The sequence below is a fragment of the Myxine glutinosa genome, chromosome 1 (assembly GCF_964187855.1).
Source record: "Myxine glutinosa chromosome 1, kmMyxGlut1.1, whole genome shotgun sequence".
Classification (NCBI taxonomy): domain Eukaryota; kingdom Metazoa; phylum Chordata; class Myxini; order Myxiniformes; family Myxinidae; genus Myxine; species Myxine glutinosa.
In genome coordinates, this window is record NC_136261.1 from 70,558,448 (window position 1) to 70,580,526 (window position 22,079).

Consider the following 22,079-nt stretch of genomic DNA (forward strand, 5'->3'; position numbering starts at 1 on the left):
GTGGAACACACACAAATGCATGCTTCCTCATTAGGCTATCGAACACCTCTAACCGAGAGCGTGCATTCGCCATACCAGCGAATTTAAACCCCCCCCCCCCCCCCCCCACTTGTCCGAACCGGACGAGAAGGTATCAAACCTAAATAATTGAACTAAAGTAAGTAATAAACGTGCATTATAAGCAAAAAAATGGCTTACAAAACGCCATCAAAGCCAGTAGGCCGCACCCAAAATGGGCCCGCTCTCAATCCTCTCTCTCTCGAAGACAAAGGTGTAGAATGGATGAAAACAAAATGGCAAAGTACACAGGATGGAAAGGAGAGGGGGGGGCAGGGGAGGGCAGGAGAGGAGGAAATCTCACAACGGACTCACTACAACACAGAGCAGTTGCTCACAGCCGCCATGACACCACGCCCAACACGAATGGCCTGCAGGGGGCGAGAGAGAGAGTGAGAGAGAGAGAGAGAGAGAGAAAGAAAGAAAAAGACAGAAAGAAAAAGACAGAAAGAAAAAGACAGAAAGAAAAAGACAGAAAGAAAAAAATATGTGACTGCCTCCAACAAGCGTCAGGACAAAGAGAGGGACCAAAATGGCAAGACCGTGTCTTCTTGCCTTCAGCTCTCGAATGTTCCATGCTGACGTCGCACTCTCTCCAATCACCGAGCGCTACTCAATCATCCCATCGCGCCTCCACCAATCACGAAGGCAATGCGTGGCCTCGTTACGAGTCGTGGGGGGGTGGGGGGGGTCTAATCGTCATTTGGGAATGGTCTGATGACGTCTGGGTTTCCTTGCCGATTGGCAAATGCTGTTTCTGTCGGCCTTGATGCCATTGTGAGTGCATGAGTCCATTTGTTATCATTGTTGTTTGGCGTGCTTTTTAATTGTAATAAGGATGGAGGGAAGGGGCAAATTACACACTTGGGAATTCATCTTTAATCCATAGAATTACTTAACGCAAAGCCACGCCCCTTATGGCGACATGCAAACGCTCTTACCCAGACAGACGGCCTACTTGGATACATCGAGATTCCTCTATGTGACACTCGGAGCATTCTAATCTACACGATTCTATCTCGACTAAGGTATTTCATTGTTTACCCCCACAAATGTAACAATATCTATAATAATAATAAACGGCAGTGACTGTCTGTCTGTCTGTTTGTCTGTCTTCTCCATAACTCCAAAACCATGAAACCTCATCACGCAGCCCCTCCCCACTTCATTGCAGCCACTTTTCCACCATCCCACTGTTCACCACCAGGCAAGCGTTCGGTTCCTATCCTCTTCATATTTTCTTCTGCTTGTGTTCTGACTTTCACTGTTATTCTGGCCTCATTGCCTTGACTTCACTGGTATAAGCCCCAATATTAGTTATGGCAGGGTCTAAGAGGTTGGATAGGTGTGTAAAGGTCTGGAATGTTGAAAGGGTCTTTAAAAATCAAAAGAGGCGACAGGTTTAAAGGAGTTCAAGCAATCTAATGGGTCTAGGGGGTCGAAAGTGTCACGGGGTCTAAGTCTAAAGGATATATGGGATCTAAAGGTCCAAAGGATACATTCCAATAGTAGTTGGTATCTAAAGGGTCAATAAGGTGTAAAGTATCGATAGGGTCTTAAAAAGGGTAAAATGACGTCTCCTCTCTGCTACCCTAGAGTCTCGATTATATACTAGGAGTAGCGACCTGGTATGTCCTGGAAATTTCTGGTCACGTAGGTCATGGGCATCATTTTGTATCCTTCGATCGTTCAATGAATGAGCACACGTTAGCTCACCATTCATTAAAAATGACAGGATGCTGTGCCAAAGACTTATCTACTCTCAAGACTGAACTCTCAAACCTGTCTCCCTCCTCCAAATCCTGGTGGCATCTGCTCAAATCTGCTTCTGGTGTTTGTTCCCCTTTCATCCCCTCCCTTACCTCAACCGGTGACACAGCTGACACCGCACGTGACAAAGCCAAATGCCTCAACTCTGTGTTTGCCTCAAAATCTTGTGTCCCAAACCCGTCTCTCTCTATACCCACCTTACCCAGTCGAACCCAAATGCTCCTGGACTCTGTGTCCTTCTTTCCTGACAAGGTGGAGAAGTTTCTGTCAAACCTCGACTGATTCTGCAACTAGACCAGATGGCATCAGACAACGGGTGCTAAAATCCTGCTCTGTCTCCCCCTCTCTCTGTTCTCTTCACCATCTCTTTTGCTCAAGGTCATCTGCCATCTGCTTGGAAATCAGCCAACATTACCGCTTTCCACAAAAAAGGTGCAAAAACAGATCCTTGCAACTACAGACAAATCAGCCTGCTCCCAATAATCAGCAAGGTCATGGAATCCATCATCGCTTCTGACATCAAATCCTTCCTCTTCTCCAATGGCTTTATCTCGGATCATCAATTTGGATTCAGACCAGGTCATTCTATTCTGGACATGCTGCTTCTGCTGTCTCAACAATGAATGGAGGTCCTCAATGCTAAACAGAATTTCAGAGCTGTCTCCCTTGACATACAGTCGTGGCCAAAAATAATGTCACCCTTGCACTTTTTTTTTCAAATAACTCACAAGTTTCTCGAAAAATAAGTTGAAATTGACAAAAGTATTTTGGCTCCACAATTCTTTATTTCACTGCTAATATTACAGAACCTTTGTTTTTGATTCAGAACTTAATATATCCTTTAAAATCAGAAAATAAAAAGAAATGGCATTGAAAAAATTGACACCCAAGACATAATTTTGGTAGCACAGCATTTGGACAAAATAACTGCAGTCAAGCACTTCTTATAGCCATGAATGAGCTTCCTACACCTCTCCACTGGCAGTTTGGCCCACTCTTCTTGTGCAAACTGCTCCAGTTCTCCCAGATTTAAAGGGTGCCTTCTCCCAACTGCTGTTTTCAGATCTCCCCTCAGGTGTTCAATGGGATTTAGATCTGCACTCATTGCTGGCCACTTCAGAACAGTCCAGCGTTTTGTGTTGAACCATTCCTGGGTGTTTTTTGAAGTGTGTTTGGGGTCATTGTCCTGCTGCAAGACCCATGACCTTCGACGGAGACCCAGCTTTCTGAAACTTGGTTGAACATTGCGCTCTAAAATGCCTTGGTAATCTACTGATTTCATGATGCCATGCACATATTCAAGGCACCCAGTGCCAGAGGCAGCACAGCAACCCGAAAACATCACTGAACCTCCTCCATGTTTGACTGTAGGGAAGGTGTTCTTTTATTTGAAGGCTTCATTTTGTTTTCTGTAAACATAGAGAAAATGTGCTTCACCAAAAAGCTCTAATTTGGTCTCATCTGTCCACAGGACATTTTCCTAGAAAGATTTTGGCCTGCTCAGGTGTGTTTTGGCAATCTCCAGCCTGGCTTTCTTTTGTCTCTCTCAGCAATGGGGTCCTCCTCGGTATCCTACCATAGAACTCGCTATCATTGAGTTAGCGACAGATGGTGCGATTTGAAACTGTCGTACCTTGTGTCTGAAGGTTAGCTTGAATCTGTTTGGCAGTTGATCAAGGTGCTTTCTCCACCATTCAAGCAGTCCTTCGCTGCAATCTTCGATCAAGTTTTCTCTTGCGGCCAAGTCCAGGGAGGTTGGCTGCAGTGCCATGGGCCTTAAACTTCCTGATAACATTGCGTACGGTGGACGCAGGAACACCAAGGTCTCTGGAGATGGACTTGTAGCCTTGAGATTGTTCATGCTTGGCTACAATCTTGTGTTTGACCTCAGACAATTCTCTGGTTTTCTTTCTTTTTTGCTCATTGCGGTGCACACAGTTCCACAAAACAGCAGAATGACTCCTTTTCTCCATTCAAACTGGTTGAATGAGTGATTTTTATATTGTAGGCACCTGCAACTCACCGAAGGTGAGTTCAATTCCAAAGTAAAAGAGAATCACCTGCTTGAAATCTAATTATTTCTAATAACTTCTAAAATGTGCCAATAATATTGTCCGGGCCATTTTAGGATTTCTGTGTGGAATAAGCTAATATTTAGTAGTTTATTCAGCTTTTTTTGTTTTGTTCCACTGCACACCAAAGAAATACATTTGTGGATACCAACATATTTTTTTCTTTCAACAATTTTCTGGAAGAAATGGTGCATTATTTGAAAAAAGTGCAAGGGTGTCTATTTTTGGCCATGACAATATCTCGTGCCTTCGATACGGTCTGGCACCCCGCCCTGCTCACCAAACTCTCCTCCTTTGGTATTCATGGAAACCTCCACACATGGCTTGCAGACTTCCTCTCTGGTCGCAGTCAACATGTGGCCCTGAATGGAATTCTCTCATCTCCCCTTCCTGTTCAGGCTGGAGTTCCTCAAGGCAGTGTTCTGGGCCCTGTGCTTTTTCTGGTCTTCATTAATACAACATGCATTTTAAGGCCATTTTCCCTGCAAGAGCGGGGGTTAGCCTTGCGGTCCCCATGACAATATTCTCCATTTTGCCCTATTTTCTGCATCTCTCCTTGTTAACCCCCTTGCCCGCATTTCTTCTTCCACCATCTTTCGCCAACTCTTTCTCGGTCTTCCCCGTCCTCTATTTCCTTCTACATTCATTTCCATCACTCTTCTCAACCAGTCACTTTCATCCTTCCTCAACACATGACCAAACCATCTCAACCTGTTCCTCTTCACAGCATCAATCACTGTCTCTATTCCCATCATCTTTCGCAATTCATCATTTGTCTTCCTCTCTCTCAACGACACTCCGCACATCCACCGAACCATTCGCATTTCCACCCTTTCAAGCCTTCGTTGCTGCTCTACATTCATGACCCATGTCTCGCTCCCATAAATCATAACACTTCTCACACATGCAGCATACACCTTTCCCTTCAGCTTCAACGACACTCCCCCTCCTCATCAGCACGCCACTCAGTTCCCGAAACTTCTTCCATGCACATCTCACTCCAGCAACCGTTGCCGAGTCTGATCCACCTTCTCCATTCAGCATGTCTCCGAGGTAGCAAAATGTTTTCACACCTTCCAGCTTCATGCCGTCTCCAAGATCCAACTCAACATTTCCTCCATCTGCAGCTCCCTCTGTGCACACCTAACATTTGAATGTAGCTGCCACACTGGTTAATGACCCTATCAGACCATTACATTTTTGATGAACCCACTCAGCTTGAATGGAGTTCACTCCGACACCCTTCCTACACACAGCACAGGGCCACTTCCCAGTTCTTTCCACCTCACCACATGCTTTACCACTTGCCATCACCTTTGTCTTTCCGATATTCACCTTCAGACCTTTTGTCTCCATACATTCCTTCCACTTGTTCATCTTTTCCTTCAGTCCATCCATACTTTCCGCAATCAACACCAGATCATCTGCATACAACAACTCCCATGGTAAACCCTCCTTCACATTCCGAGCCAGCACCTCCATCACAGCTACAAATAGTAGTGGACTTAGTACCGACCCCTGATGCACTCCCACCTTCACCTCAAACTCACCACTGTTCCCGTCCTTCATCCTTACAGCTGTGCGCGCTCTTTTGTACATTGCCATCACAACTCTGATCAACCATTCCTCCACTTCTAACTTCCTCAATGCCCATGTCAATACTTCGCGTGGAACCCTATCGAATGCTTTCTCCAGATCAACAAACCCAAGAAACAACTTCTTCCTCTTCTCCATGTACTTCTCCTGCAACTGCCTCACAATAAAGAGCGCGTCTGTCGTTCCTCTTCCTGGCATAAATCCAAACTGCATTTCGTCGATCTTCACCTTCTTCCTTATCCTCCTCTCCAACACCCTTTCTAATACCTTCATTCCATGCTCCAATAACTTTATCGCTCGGTACGAGCCACACTCCAGAGGGTCACCTTTCCCCTTGTATAGAGGGACAAGGGTACTCAGTTCCCAATCCACTGGAATGCGACCTTCTTTCACCACCAGATTACAGATCTCTGCCATTCTCTTCACACCCCAACTTCCTGCTGCTTTCAACATTTCTCCCACAACTCCCGTCGGCCCTCCTGCTTTTCTGCTCTTCATTGCTTTTATCGCTTCCTCAACTTCCTTCTCAGTTATCTTCTCTGCCGGTCCTAAAACTGGGTTACTCTCTGTGTTAATAATAATAATAATAATAATACATTTATTTTATATAGCGCTTTTCAATAAGCCCAAAAACGCTTTGACAGAGTACAAAAAGCAAGTGCAAAAAGACAAAAATAAATACGTAAATAAATCAAAGCAAAACGAAGGAGAAGGAGAAGAGGTAGTCATGGGTTAAATGCTGTGGGTTAAATGTTAAATGCAGTGTTGAACAGGTGGGTCTTGGGTGATGTTTTGAATGTTGTTTTCGTGATGTTTTATGTTGCCATCCCATTCATTCTCTGTATTCAACAACATTTCCATATAGCTTTTCCATCTTCCTTTAATTCCATCTGGGTCCACAACGATTTGTCCCACTTCATCCTTCAAGCAACTCACCCCCATCACATCACACCTCTTTCGTTATCTGCTTTGCAATCCTGAATACCGCTCTCTGACCCTCTTCCGAATCCAAGCATTCTCCGAACATTTTCCTACATGTCTCCTGCGCCTTTGCTACCTCTTTCTTTGCAGCCTTCTTGGCGGCCTTATAACTTTCATGCTCTGCTTTTTCTGCTCCCGTACCCTTCGCCTTCTGCCACTCCTTGAACTTCTTCCTCTTCTCGTCAATCCTCTTTCCAACTTCATCATCCCACCACCATGTTTCCGAGTGCCTGGGTGGTCCTTTTGTCCATCCACATACCTCACCAACGGCTCCCAACAGACTATCATTGACATCCAACCACGTTCAAGCTCAACCACATCATCCTCTACCCGACTCAGCCTCTCTTTTAATGCCTCCCTTACTGTCACCTCTTTCAACCTCCACACCTTCATGCTCGGTTGGTACTTCACCCGCCGAGCTCTCCTCGCACCTCTCACCCTTATGTCGCAGACAACCAAGTGGTGCTGTGAAACAGCCTCCTCCCCCGGGATCACCTTTGTGTCCCAGAGGTGCCCCCTATCTCGCCTACGCACCATCAGGTAGTCAACAGTTGTCGTCGACTCACCTGACGTGTCCCCTTTCTGGAACTGAGTATTACAAATCAACAAATCAGCTCCATCAGCAAACTCCAAAATCCTTTCACCTTCTCCATTTCTCACACCATATCCGTAACCCCCGTAAGATATCTCAATATCTTAACTCTCAGATCGGCAGGCAGCAGCCTCTTCACTCTCTGCAGACCTGCACAATATCTCAAACTGGTCAAACAAGTGGAACATGTCTTTCAATCCTGACAAATCTCAAACTCTGAATTAGTCTCTCCGAAAAGACCATCTGGACAACCCTCCCATCTACTTTCTGTACAATCCTCTTGAAGAAGTTCTGTCACTAAAGATTTTTGGTCTCACTATCTGCCATGATTTTTCCTGGGAAAACCACATTTCCAAGCTGGCCTCCCACGCCATTCGCCGTGTGGGCATCCTCCGTCGTGCAAAGTCCTTTATGGGCATTTCTGAGCTACTCACCACATACAAAGCTTTCATTCGCAGCTCAATTGGGTACTGCTCTCCCCTTTGGGCTGCTGCTCCTGACTCACACCCCACTCGGCTTCACGCGGTTGAAACCAAAGCATTCAGAATCATTGGTATCTCCCACGATGAAGCTGATTCTGAGGGCCTTTCTCTCTATCACCGCAGGCAGGTTGGTGGTCTTTGTCTTCTACCGACTCCTCTCCGGCCTTGCTCCCCCTGCTCTGCCTGTGCTCTGCCCCCCAAATATTCCTGCAGGATGCACAAGATCTGCCAGCAACCCTCTTCTGCTGAACTGCCAAAATCAACTCTCTGCTCACCTTCACTCTTTCATTCATCTTTTTTCCCGCCTTTGGAACAAGCTCCCACACTCTTCCATCCCTGTCCTCCCTCCAGGTCTTTAAAACAGCTGTTCACCACCATCTCTTATCTTCCCCCATCCAAAACCTTGATCGTTTATACCCTTGTTAAAACGCCACAAATCCGCCTCTCAATCCCCAACTTCTCTCCTGAAATTTCTAGTAGTGTTCATTTGCGTTATACCGTGTACCCCTCCCTCCTCCCCCAGCCCTCCCCCTTCCACAGATCTACCGACGTCACTGTTCTCTACTGTTGTTGTGATTGTGTGTTTCCCTCTCTCTCCCCCTTTTTGTCTCCTGCTCCCTTCATTGTATGTTTCATGTGTCTGTGCATGTTTTCATGTTCAATGTGTTAGCTATTACACGAGCATCAATTCTGTATACAAAAAAAAAAAAGGATGTAACAATTGAACATAGAAGGGTTTCAAAATGTATAGCTTCCCTGCAGATGCTGGAAGGAAAAAAAAAATAGGAAAATAAAGTTCGTTTGAGATGGAAACCGACTTCAGAGTCGTCTCTGTGCCATGTACATTGTAGTCCAGTATGTGTACATTTATGTGTGGAGCTGTAATTTTATTGTAGTTGGCAGTTGGGTATAACTCATAAAAAAACATAAATCATCATGTGTCGATAACTTATGACATATCAAGAGCATTCTGGCAAATTTGCTTGTAAGTAAAAATGTCACTTTTGTAACGCAAGTTTGGTACTTGCGAAATCGAAGATTCAAAAGTAAATTGGTTGGTCTGGTCTGTTATTCTGTCTGTCTGTTTGTATGTCAATCGCCTACAGCTCAAATTTTTACTCTGATCTTTGCGGAACATAACCATCAGGTTGAGGTAGTGACAAGCTGGAGGCCGATTGTTTTTTTTCCAAGTCAATGGCTCAAAAGGTCAAGGTCACATAAATCGTCAATTTTCATTTGTTTGACTTGATATCTATAACTGTACATACTGTAAATAAAACCGAAAAACATGTGGACGGTGAACCCTCGTCGAAGTGAAGCCTTGGTCTTTTAATTATCGACCCATGTGAGCATGTCTCTTAATTACATGCTGTTTGAACATGAGCTGGACTGTCAGTACATCGATGAATTATTATTACTTGTGTACACCCGTTCCCTATGGGAGTGGCAGGAAGGGTCATTCTTCTCTGGGGGTTTTAGATTACCGTAGATCTAGGATCGGTCCTCAAGAACATCGGAGGTATGGCTTAAGCATTCAAGCAAAGACGACATTCAAAACATTGATAAGGAAGGAATGGCTGGCTTTGCAAGCATTAGCTAACTGATTGGTAACTGAACAAATTCCGGATTTCCTCCCTTTCAGTTTAGTTTAAAACAGCATTAGCGACTGTTTAAAAGGGTAATCAAATGTGTGTGGTTTATCATAGTTTTAGTTCTGGTAGAGGGTGCTTTCACGAAAACGGCACGATAAGCGCTTTATACACATTAACGTGGCATTTGTTCAAGGAGGAAACAGCACTTGGGGAAATGGGGGGGGGGGGGGGTGGTGGTATTCTTCGTATTAATATGGTTTTGTAATAACATTGATACGTTATCATTATCATGAGTGTTGTTATGACTTTTGTTTTATAAGCGGCCTTCAAAAAATGTCACGATATAGCTATCTTAACACAGATATACACCTCAACATGCAACCCCCTTGGCAGGGAAACCCCCCATGGAGGGTGGGGGACATTAAATCGCAACAACCTCCAATGTGTAACGCTTAGTACTCATGTCATCAAGTTTGGTTGAGATTAGATAAGTAACGATCAAATGTATCGCAGTCAAAATCAGTCAGATAGACAGACACCAAGTTGCGTATTTTAATATGATTGGGCCTTGACTACGTCTATTAATTATGTTTTAATTACAAAGAGAAAATCCCCACGTGGAAAAGAGAAAAGTCCCACGTGGAAAAGAGAAGCCCCACATAGCAAAGAGAAAAGCCAATCGTGGCAAAAGGAAAAGCCCCACGATTCAAACTGAAAAGTCTCACATGGCAAAGGGAAAAGTCCCACGTGGCAAAGGGAAAAGTCCTCACGTGTCAACGTGAAAAGTCCCATGTGGCAGAGAAAATGGTGCCCATGTCAACAATTTCACCCCGATAATAATAATCAAATGGGATATTTTTGTGATTTTATTATTGTCAAACCTCAGTAACTTTTCAAAATCATCAGGTTGAAACTTACACAGCTTATTTGTATGCATGTCATATATGTGTATAAAGTCTGCTCAAAATTAGTCAGAGGTCAAGGTCAATGGCATCCGAAATATGTAAAACACCTATTAGGCCACAATTAGAAAACGTATCAACCAGATTTGCAATGCACACCATTCAAACATGTAAAACACTGAATAGGTGAAATTTTCGAAATTGTAAAATTGCTGTTTCCATGGCAACTATTTTTTATTTGGATTTCACAAGTATCAGGTACACGACATCTTGTTTGTCAATCGCCTACACGTCACATTTTTACCCTGATCTTTATGAAACTTAACCGCCTGGTCGAGGTAGTGAGAAGCTGAATGCTTGTTATTTTTGAGGTCAAAAGGTTAATGTCATAAATCATCAATTTTCATCCAATTCACTTTATATCTATATGTATGTGGTGTCCACGTTGAAATGAAACAGCTTTTGAAGCCTTATAACCTTTTATGTACAAGTTTGGAATGTTGGACAGTTGGACAGTTACCACATCATAAATATATACAGGTTTCTACGCTTAAAATTTATTTTGTGTTTCAGATTTCGTTATGATGACCCCACAAGAAAAGGAGAAATGTGTGTTATGGACGGCCGAATTGAAGTCACCTGCCCCAGTGAAACGACTATTCTGTACAACGTTTGATAACGAGCCACTGACCCAAAGAGACCTCTACGTGTGGATGAAGAAATTTGAGGAGACTGGCAGTGTTCTAAAACAACATGGTCGAGGAAAGCACAGAACATCAGAGGAGGATATTGAACGCATACGTGCTGCCTTCCACAAAAGCCCAATGAAGTCCATCCGTCGTGCCAGTAATGAACTGCAAATTCCACGTTCAACTGTGCATAAAATCGTGCGCACGCAGCTGCAGCTCTACCCACATAAGCTTCAAATGGTTCAGCAGCTAAGAGTGGATGATCATATCAAAAGGAGAAATTATGCTATGCACGGGGCTCCACAGTCTGGACAACAACCCTGAGTACCTGAACCGGGTCATTTTCTGCGACGAAGCAACATTTCACACATGGGCGCGTCAAACACAATTGCCGCATCTGGGGAGCGGAGAGTGCACATGTAATCCATGAGGTCAAAAGAGACAGTCCAAAAGTTAACGTCTGGTGCTGTCTTATGCGTAACAGGATTGTCAGCCCATTTTTATTTGCAGAAAAATCTGTGACAGGCCATGTGTACATAGACAGCTGTTTGTGGCACTGCAGGTAGAGGACTGCCAACCAAACTTCATATTCCAGCAGGATGGGGCTCCTCCACACTCGTCCCATGATGTCCGCTCCTTTGATGCCTGGGTGCAAGACCGCTGGCTGAGTAGAGATGGACCCATTTCCTAGCCACCAACATCACCTGACCTTACCCCGCTCAATTTCTTCTTTTTGTGGGGTTATGTGAAGAGCAAGGTATACCACACAGTTGCAGGACATTGTTCAGCTGAAAGAGCATATCACAGTGGCAGTGGCCTCCGTAACCCCTGAGATATTAGAAAATGTGTAGAGGGAAAATGAGTACCGTTTTGACTTAGTCCGTGCTACAAATGGTGCACATGTTGAATGTTTACTCTCACGTACCCTAATGTGCCCGAATGATATGTACCCATATACAAAGTGAAACTCAAGCATGCTGACGATGTGCTGTGTGAATATTCATGTGTTTGCATTATTCAATAATAAAATGACAAGGTTTCAAAGTTGTTTCATTTCAATGTGGACACCCTGTATATACTGTCCTGTGATTCCCCTCGGTGAAGACTGGGAAATCACGAATAGCCAAAGCGAGCGTTAATGGAGGCATTCAATTCAACAGCGGATTTTATATCTTCACGCGGGAGGAAGAAAGAAAAAGAAGAAGCTGAAGAGATTATCTGGACGGCCTCCTTGATGTGTTCGCCCTGCGAAATTACAGTACATTCAGAAAGTATTCAGACCCCTTCACTTTTTTCACATTTTGTTTTGTTGCAGCCTTGTGCTGAAATCGTTTAAATTCATTTTTCCCTCATCAATCTACACTCAATACCCCATAATGACAAAGAGAAAACAGGATTTTAGAAAGTTTTGCAAATGTATTAAAAATAAAAAAACTGAAATATCACATTGACATAAGTATTCATACCCTTTTTTTTTTTTTGTATACAGAGTCGAGGCTCGTGAAAGAGCTAACATTTATCAAACAAACAAGCAAACAAAGTATATAAAAAGGGGAGCGCTCGACAAGATGGGGAGAGAAGGGGAGGAAGCACACAAACACAACATTTGAGAGCAGGGACATCGGGAGATGTGTGGGAGGGAGAGGGCCTGGGGGGATGCAGGATAGGTATGAAACGCAAGGACACCAAGGACTTCCAGGAAAGAAGTCGGCACCTCAAAAAAGTGGATTTGGGGTGAAATTAGCGGGGGTAGAAAAGATCAAGGTTTTGGATTGGGGAAGATAAGAGATGATGGTGAACAGCTCTTTTAAAGACCTGGAGGGTGGAGTGGGATTGAAGAGAGTGAGGTAGTTTGTTCCAGAGGTGGGAGAAAAGAGGAATGAAGGAGTGAAGGTGAGCAGAGAGTCTTGGGTTTGGCAGTTTAACCATAAGAGGGTTGCAGGCAGATCTTGTGCGACCTGTAGGAATATTTGGGGGACAGAGCCCAGAGAGAGCTGGGGGAGAAGAGTCGGTAGAAGATGGAAAGACCACCAACCTGCCTGCGGTGAGTAAGTGAAAGGCCGTCGGAGATAGCGTCATCGCGGGAGATTCCAATGATTCTGAACGCTTTGGTTTCAACAACGTGAAGACGAGCTAGGTGTGAGGCAGGAGCACCAGCCCAGAGGGGAGAGCAGTACTCCATTGAGCTGCGGATGAAAGCCTTGTATGTGGTGAGGAGCTCAGGTGTGCCAAGGAAGGACTTCGAACGATGGAGGATGCCCAGTCGGCGACTGGCTTTGGAGGCCAGCTTGGAAATGTGGTTTTCCCAGGAAAGATCATGGCAGATAGTGAGACCCAAAAGCTTGAGTGACAGAACTTCTTGGAGAGGATTATTCAGAAAGTCGATGGGAGGGTTGTCCAGTCGGTCTTTTCGGAGAGACATCGTAAGAGTGTGAGATTTGTCAGGATTGAAAGACATATTCCACTTGTTTGCCCAGTCTGTGATTTTGTCCAGGTCTGCAGAGAGTGAGAAGGCTGCAGACTGCCGATCTGAGGGATGAGGAATGGAGCGGCAGAGAGTGGAGTCATCAGCAAAGAGATAGAGCGGATTTTCAAGAGAGTCAGAGAGATCATTGATGAAGACCAGAAAAAGCACAGGGCCCAGAACACTGCCTTGGGGAACTCCAGCCTGAACAGGAAGAGGAGATTAGAGAAACCCATTCAGGGCCACACGTTGACTACAACTAGAGAGGAAGTCCGCCAGCCATGCGTGGAGATTTCCATGGATACAAAAGGAGGAGAGTTTTGTGAGCAGAGCGGGGTGCCAGACCGTATCGAAGGCACGTGATATGAAAATGGAGACGGCTCTAATTTCCTGTTTGGCATTGAGGACCTCCATCCATTATTGAGACAGCAGAAGCAGCATGTCCAGAGGAGAGTGACCTGGTCTGAAACCAAATTGATGATCAGAGATCAAGCCATTGGAGAAGACGAAAGATTTCATATCCGAAGCAATGATGGATTCCATGACTTTGCTGATAATTGGGAGAAGGCTGATTGGTCTGTAGTTGCTAGGATCTGTTTTTGCACCTTTTTTGTGCAAAGTGGTGATGTTGGCTGATTTCCAAGCAGATGGCAGTTGACCTTGAGCAAAAGAGAGGGTGAAGAGAACAGAGAGAGGGAGTGAAAGAGCGGAAGAACAGGATTTTAGGACCCGTGGGCTGATGCCGTCAGGTCCAATTGCAGAATCAGTCGAGGGTTGACAGAAACTTTTCCACCTTGTCAGGAGGAAAGGACACGGAGTCCAGGAGCAGCTGGGTACGACTGGGTATGGTGGGTACAGAGAGGGATGGGTTTGGGACACAAGATTTAGAGGCAAACACAGAGTTGAGGCATTCAGCTTTTTCACGTGCGGAGTCAGCTGTGTAGCCATTTGAGGTAAGGGAGGGGATGGAGGCGGAACAAACACCAGAAACAGATTTGACCAGATGCCACCAGGATTTGGAAGAGGGAGACAGATAAGAGAGTTCGGTCTTGAGAACGGAGAGATATTGTTTCCTGGCTCTCCTGAGAGTGGACACACACTTGTTTCGGGCTTTGTGAAAGGAAATGAGATTTCCTTCCATTGGATTTGCTTTCCAGGAGACGAAGGCAAGTTGTTTCTGGGCAACAGCCTCACCACAAGATTCCGTGTACCATGGACGGGAGGAAGGGTATGACAACTGAAGATGAGATGGGATAAATCTGTGCATGAGAGAGAGCAATTTACTTTGGAAGAATTCCCAGGATGAGTTGATGTCAGAGGTGGTAGAGATGGGAGACCAGCCCAGATGATTGATGGCTGCTTGAAGACAGTGCCAGTTGGCCTGAGTGAAATGCTAGACTCGTCGACACTGAGCAGGCTCCCTGAGAATGGTCAGAGAGATGTCCACTTTAACAAGCACATGATCAGATGAGCCGATTGAAGCAGAAGAAGAGCAGCAGACATTTTCAGGGAAGTTAGTCATAACCAAGTCCAGAAGAGAAGATGCTCCATTGACTGAGATCCGGGTCGGGAAATTGACAGATTGTGTCAGTCCCAGTGAGTCGCAGAAGTCCTTTGCTGAGGAGCCATGCCTGGTGAGAGAGGTACCCACACCCAGCCACCTGGCATGGTGACAATTGAAATCACCACATGTGAGGAAGAGAGAGATGGGATGAGTAGATAGAAGTTGGTCCATATTATCAGACAGCGAGATGTAGATGGAGTCATCACTGTTTGGTGGATGGTACAATACACATATGAACAAGAGGTGAGAGCGAAGGGGAAGCCATAGCCAGAGGTATTCCTGGGGGTGAGGTGGAGAGAGTGCAGTGCAGGGCGAGTGAGGAAGAGAATTTTTGATAAAGATAGCAACCCCACCTCCAGGACGAGGCTCAGGTCTATCGTACCGGAGGAGGGAGTAACCCGGGAGAGATACTAAGGAATCAGATACATCATGAAGGAGGAAAGTTTCTGTTCAGCAGATCACGTGTAGTTTGTCAGAAGCAACCTGTATGGAGAGATCAGTTAAGTTTGAACGAAGGTTTGAGGTCCATACCATTAATGAAGAGGAATGGGGAGCATCGGATACAGAACAGGGAGGAGGAGGGGTAGGGTGAGATGTGGAAGAGATGGAAGAGGTAGGGAGAGCTGTTGAAGGTGTGTCAGAGATTTCAGAATAGCTTGGAGAAAGGGAAGGATGGGGTGGACAAAAGGTTTGATGGTGATTGGGTGAGGCACAATGAGGTGTTATTTGAGGTGAGGGAAGAGCGAGGCAGAAGGTTGGGGGAGATGGAGGTGAGAGTTGGAAGGGGGGAAAAGCGGGGAGGACGCTTTGAGGAGGGGGAGTGAGAGGGGGGAAATTGAGAAGAAATGAGGGTGGGGAGATTTGAAGGGGAGGAGCGAGGGGGGAGTTTAAGAGGGGAGGGACAAGGGGAGGGACAAGGGGAGGGATTTGAAAGGGATGGGATATGGGGGAGATTTGGAGGGGAGGGGTGTGGGGGGAGTTTCGGAGGGAAGGGGCAAGGGGGGAGATTTGAAAGGGATTGGTGATGGAGAGGAGTTGGAGGGGACGGGCAAGGGGGAAGATTTGAAAGGGATGGGTGATGGGGAAGATTTGGAGGGGAGGGCTGATGGGGAAGATTTGGAGGGGAGGGGTTATGGGGAAGATTTGGAGGGGAGGGGTGAGATTGGATTTTAGAAAGTGTACGATTAATGGGAAACGAACATTTATTGCAAAATGAGTTTCTTGTGACCTTCGAGTCAAAAATACGTTTAAGGATGCTGGAGGGAGGATGGAGTGCAGGAGAGTTTAGGGAATGTAGAAAAGAGGCACTGTAAGAGATGGAAATTTTTTTCGGATGAATAGATTTGGTGAGCAAGTCGATAGCAACCTTTTAAAGAAGAAGAAGAAAAAGGTGTTATAATATACGACGGAATACAGAACTTGAGGGGAAAGTGTAAACATTTTAAAGTTTAACAGTGAAAACTATCTGGGGAAATGGGGGAGAAACACGTGGTCGAAGAACGAACGAACGAATAAGAACGAATGAGAACAACGAATAAGAACAGAGAAGGAAAATGTTTTTTTTGTTTTTTTGTTTTTTTTTGAGTTGAGATTTTAAACAAGGAAGTAGGCTATTGGGTGAAAAGACTGGGAAAAACAAAGAACGAAAGTTATTGGAGCACAAACGACGGACCGCTGAGGGAAAAACAAAGCCTCAAGTTTGGACACTGTACAAGGCCTCAAAAGACACGACACGAATTAACACGATTTTCTATACAGGTATGAAAGATTTGCACCGAAAATCTTCCTCGGGACACACTATACGTACACACACCATAAAATAAATACAGTTATAACGAAAATACAAATGGGAACAATTACTTAACTTCGATTTCGATGGAGAGTGTGGACAGCTGCGAATAAACGAAACCTCGCCGGCAAGACCGGAAGCGGAAGTCAAAATGCTATGACATTTTGCTATGACACTTGAAATTTAGCTCAGGTGCCTCCCATTTCTCTTGATCATCTTTGAGATGTTTCTACAGCTTGATTGGAGTCCCCCTGTGGTTAATTCAATTGATTGGACATGATTTGGAAAGGCACACACCTGTCTATATAAGGTTTCACAGCTGACAATGCATATCAGAGCAAAAACAAAGCCATGAGGTCGAAGGAACTGCCTGCAGAGCTCAGAGACAGGATTGTGTCGAGGCACAGATCTGGGGAAGCCTACAACAAAATTTCTGCTGCATTGAAGGTTCCCAAGAGCACAGTGGCCTCCATAATTCTTAAATGGAAGAAGTTTGGAAAAACCAGGACTCTTCTGAGAGCTGGCCGCCCGGCCAAACTGGGGCCTTGGTAAGAGAGGTGACCAAGAACCCGATGGTCACTCTGGCTGAGCTCCAGAGATACTGTGTGGAGATGGGAGAAACTTCCAGAAGGACAACCATCACTGCAACACTCCACCGATCTGGGCTTTATAGCAGAGTGGCCAGACAGAAGCCAAACAGTTCAATCTTGGTTTCATCAGACCACAGAATCTTGTTTGAAATAAAAATCGATTTTTCTCTGCGTCAGCAGCAAGGGATGCTGCGTCATCTCTGCCTACAGTGAGTCGCACCTCCTTCCACCCCCACCTCTTGATTGTCTGTGGTGATTTCAATTGTCACCATGCAAATTGGTAGTGTGTTGATAACTCTCTCACCAGTTGCAGCACTTCAGGAAAGGACTTCTGTGACTCCATGGGAATGACTCAAGATGTGACATTTACCACCCAGATTTCTGTCAATGGCAAATCCTCCCTTCTGGATTTGGTTATGACCAACACTTACCCGGCAATATCTCTTGCTTTTGCTCTGCTCCAATTCATTTATTTGGCCATGTGTTTGCGAAGGTCATCATGTCTCGAGAACAACCTCGACGCCGGCGAGTCTGGCAGTTCACTCAGGCAAACAGGCAAGGACGGAAACCAGACATTGTACTTCAGGGCTGGTCTCCTACATTTACCACCACTGCTATTAACTCAGCCTGGGAATACTTTGACAGAAACCTGCTCTCCCTTATGCACAGATTAATCCCATCTTGTTTTCCGTTATCATTACCATCTTCCCCCCTTCCCTCCCTTCCACCCCCACCCCCCCCCCCCCCCCCCTTGGTACACTGAACCGTATGGTGAGGCAGTTGCTTGAAACAGCTTGCATTCTCCTCCGAGAAGGCAAACATGACTGCAGACAACCGAGGATCATTCCATAAAACCCATAATAAGTGGGTCCATTCTCAGGAAAGTCAGAACACAAAATCTTGTGTTCCCAATCCTGTGCTCTGTGTACTCACCCTACCTAATCACAACAAACTGCTCCTGAGCTCTGTCTCTTTTGCACCTGAAAATGTGGATAACTTTCTGACAACCCTCAACTGATTCTGCAATTGGAGTGAACTGAAACAAAAAACTTGCTCTGCTGCTTTTGCCCTTCCTCTCTCTGCCCTTTTCATCCTATCATTTACCCGAGGTCATTATTCCATCTGCCTGGAAACCAACCAACATCAGTGCATTGCAAAATGTGCAACAACCGATCCCCTCAACTACAGACCTTTTAGTTTACTTCCAATCATCAGCAAGGTCATGGAATCCATCATCACAGTTGATATAAAATCCTTCCTTTTCTCCAACGGCCTCATCTTAGATCACAAATTGCGATTCAGTCAATGTCGCTCTACCTTGAACATACTGCTTCTATTCTCCCAATAATGGATGGACGCACCAAGGCAGCGTTCTCGGTCCCATCCTATTCCTAATCTTCATCACTGATCTGTCTGACTCCCTTGAAATACTCCATCACTTTGCTGATTACTCCACTCTCTGCCGAGACATCCCCCATCCTCCAGGTAGACAGGTAGCAGCTTCTCCCTCTCTTCGGACCTTGACAAAATCACAAACTGATCAAACACTTGGAATATATCTTTTCATTCCGGGAAATCCCACGCACTTGCTGTTTCTCTCTGAAAGAACATAAGGTTTTGTTCTGGCACGTGATTCAAACCGGGTTTTGGTGGAATATGTAAATTATCTGGCACCTGCCCCACAGCTTATGATACGGACCTCACTATGACAACTACTACTACTACTACTACTACTACTACTACTACTACTACTACTACTACTACTACTACTACTACTACTACTACTACGATGAAAAAGGGGAAAAACCTCCATAACTGTTACCACCGCATTGTCACAATCAACCCGCTATGCAAAGTCAAAGGACCACTCTGGACTTGTGATATGGAAATAACTACCCGAGGGACCTGCATGGTGGTTCCAATTACATTTGGGGCTGGTTCTTCGAACCACAACAATATAAACCCATGTAAAAGTTCAATTGTTGTATGAGTGTGTGAAGCGCAAAGACAAAAACACGACAAGAGAACAAAACAAGTATATTAGTTATGCCTTTGGTTCAGGGCCATTCGTTAATGAAAGATAACCAGTCGCCTTGTCGAAACTGTCACTCCTTCATCCTCTCAACAACTTTTTAACTCTTTTATTGTTCTGATTTTTAGACCAATGAAAGACCGGTACTGCATTAGATGCCACATGAGGCAACAGAATTCCATTATCTTTTCATTCGCATGAAGATGTTTGTCCCAACAGATTGAGACAAAACTATTCTGGAGATACTTAAATACAAAAGTAACTGAAAAGAGCATTTAATAAATCATGATTTCCAGTCTGTCCTTGTACACAAAGCTCTTATCTAGTCGATCATGTTTGTACATTTCTCAAAATAGGGAAGTGTAATCATCCAGGTGTGTCCTGTGTCGCAATGTCATCTCTTCACATGCATTTCCTGTGGAACATGATGTGTCATAAAAAGATATTTCACCCTTCCCCTTCCCAGTCTAGACGAGCTGGTTGTTCATTTTTCAGGATCAGTAAAAGCTCGAAGTCCAATAAATACTTTCAGAAGGTTAAAGACGATCGATTAATTGATCAGAAACTCTGGTGGTTTTAACAAATTCTCATCATGTCAAACCCCAACATTCCTCAAGGTCTCCTCCTCACATTCTTCATTCTGCTTCCGTGTGAGTACATTTCCTTATTGCAGATAAAATACAAAATCTCCTTCATCGAGTCTGAATATAAAAGTACAATTTCATTTCATTTCATCCACATTATCAGACAAATTCATGTTCTTATAAATTCAGAAGTATCAGTTCCGATCGGTATGTTCCATCTCGCTATTTACTTGTCATTGTTCTTCAACACACTCAATGCTTTTGATGGGCCATTCTGCATTGTTCTTCAAGAAGAACTTGAAACACCCGAACAAGGACCAGCCGAACCTGGATTATAATCACTGAGAATCTTTTTGCAGTTTCTTAAAGTATGTGAATGAAAACGATTATCATCCTCACTTCGAGGTTCATCCTTGCTTGTTTTCGTTCTCATCAGACACTTGTTATTTTGCTCTTGTACATCTTGACTTCCTTTCAAAGTTCCAATTTATTGGGTTGCTCAGGTTTTCTGGCTTGAAATTGCAGGAAGGTTTTTAGCTTAAAAAGGACCTCCGATGTCTACTTCATTCCCTCTAACTCAAAATGATACAAAATAAGGAGGGAAATAAGGAAGAGATGAAGTTAGGTGACATATTCACTCTGATGCTCCTGCAAGTCTAACCCTGTTCCTCCAGGATACTCAAGCAACATCAGGGGATTGATAGACAATGGATAAGAGCCACTTTCTCTTGGGCTTCATGGAGTTAAGAATGGCCATTATTTGCCTTGTGATGATCAAACACACACACACAAACACACACACGGGCAAATCCATGGAAAATGGGACACCAATGACAACGTTTAAAATTGTCATCACAGTCTCATGTGGATCAATGGGACACAAGTTGATCTTTTCAGGATTGGAACTTTCCTGACATAAAGTGAAACATTTTGGTTTTCAGAATAACTGCCAAATTATGTATATAATGTAATATTGTAAACAACAGCATTGGCGGTCTACTTGCTTCCTGCATTTCTGCAAGCCCACATATCTGAATGATTAACTTGTATATGGTTTAGTATCTTTGTATCACAGGTTATCAAACAAATTACAAAAATCAGCTGATTTCATTTCTTGATTAAACAAACCGTTGATGAGATTTTATGTACATTGATGTGGGGGTAACATCAGTTATCAGAACCACCGCACCTTGAAAGTCCCATGACAGCCATGACGTTATATGTGATGGTGGTTGATAGGTTTAATCGATGGTGAAACCCCTCCCAAACCAGTCTGGATTTAGAGTGAATGGAGATTTTTTAAAATATAAAATTATCTGAATAGAACGTGTAACGTCAGTTACCGTAGCATCAGTTAACTGAATGTGCAACGTCAGTTACCAAGGATAACTTACCTGTAATTCAAAAAGTGGTCTTCATGTTCCCAATTTTGACACTCTCTTCCTTTTCCATCACACGAGGGATGTAATCACTTCCTAGGGGTCAACCGAGGGTCAATTTCAACATGTGCTTTTGTCTTCGCAAGGACATGTACATCAAGTCATAATTTATGCATCTTTTCTTTCTGGAAGTCAAGGATTTTCACTCTGAAGGAAAGCGCAAGTCACTCGCATGATCTGTTCCGCCCATTTCATCATTATCATTTCGCTCATTAGAATTACACCTGTGCACAGGAGGATGAAATCCAGAGTGCCCATTCACAACGGAGGCAAGTGGGTATACTTACATGAGTCGTCTGGCATTGTGGATCCTGCAGTTCAGGTGTCATCGTGTCCGACAACTTGGCACACACCAAATACATACCTCAGATTGCCAAGATTCTTGAGGCTCCACCTGCTGCAGTGAGTTGAGTATCTATTTGGTCCCACGGTCCGTCTTCTCAGTTCACAAACCATTTCATGGCTGCAGCATTGGTCGCTCTTCAGGTAGATCATGGCAAGAAGCTTGACTGGAATTTATTCGCGACCAGCCATGAAAAGGGTGTGGTTGATGGAATCAGGGGAAGAGTCAAGAGATTTGTGGGGAACAAGGTCACGGCTCGCAAGAATAATGTCACGAATTCTCATGGCTTCACAAAAGCTTCGGGGAACATGAAAGTGTCAGTCCATTGATCTGAGAGAATCACAAATTGTACATCGAAGAGAAGCATTCGAAGAAGTTTTCACAACTTTACAAATCCTTCACATGGCTGTCAAGGATGGAACACCAGCAACCAGCTTCATCACATTTGATGGGTATTCATCAACACCATCTGTAGACTTCAAGCTTGCGATTTGATATCGGTGGAATACGATGGCATACTCCATGCTGGAGAAGTGAAGAA

General features: G+C 44.5%; 2 protein-coding genes across 4 annotated transcripts in view; both read left to right on the plus strand.

Moving 5' to 3' along the window:
- Window positions 1-11,777, plus strand: part of LOC144890912 (uncharacterized) — a 106,769-nt gene extending 94,992 nt beyond the window's left edge. For all 3 annotated transcript variants that reach the window (XM_078772816.1, XM_078772809.1, XM_078772812.1), the window contains one exon: window positions 10,618-11,777. In XM_078772816.1, coding sequence (XP_078628942.1) covers window positions 10,618-11,057 — 440 coding nt within the window. In that variant the 3' untranslated portion in view covers window positions 11,058-11,777. The remainder of the gene's footprint in view (window positions 1-10,617) is intronic.
- A 7,859-nt stretch (window positions 11,778-19,636) lies between these two features.
- LOC137419186 (fasciclin-2-like) overlaps window positions 19,637-22,079 on the plus strand; it is a 13,514-nt gene continuing 11,071 nt past the window's right edge. The window contains exon 1 of the mRNA XM_078772822.1: window positions 19,637-19,822. Within this exon, the coding sequence (XP_078628948.1) occupies window positions 19,765-19,822 (58 nt within the window). The 5' untranslated portion in view covers window positions 19,637-19,764. The remainder of the gene's footprint in view (window positions 19,823-22,079) is intronic.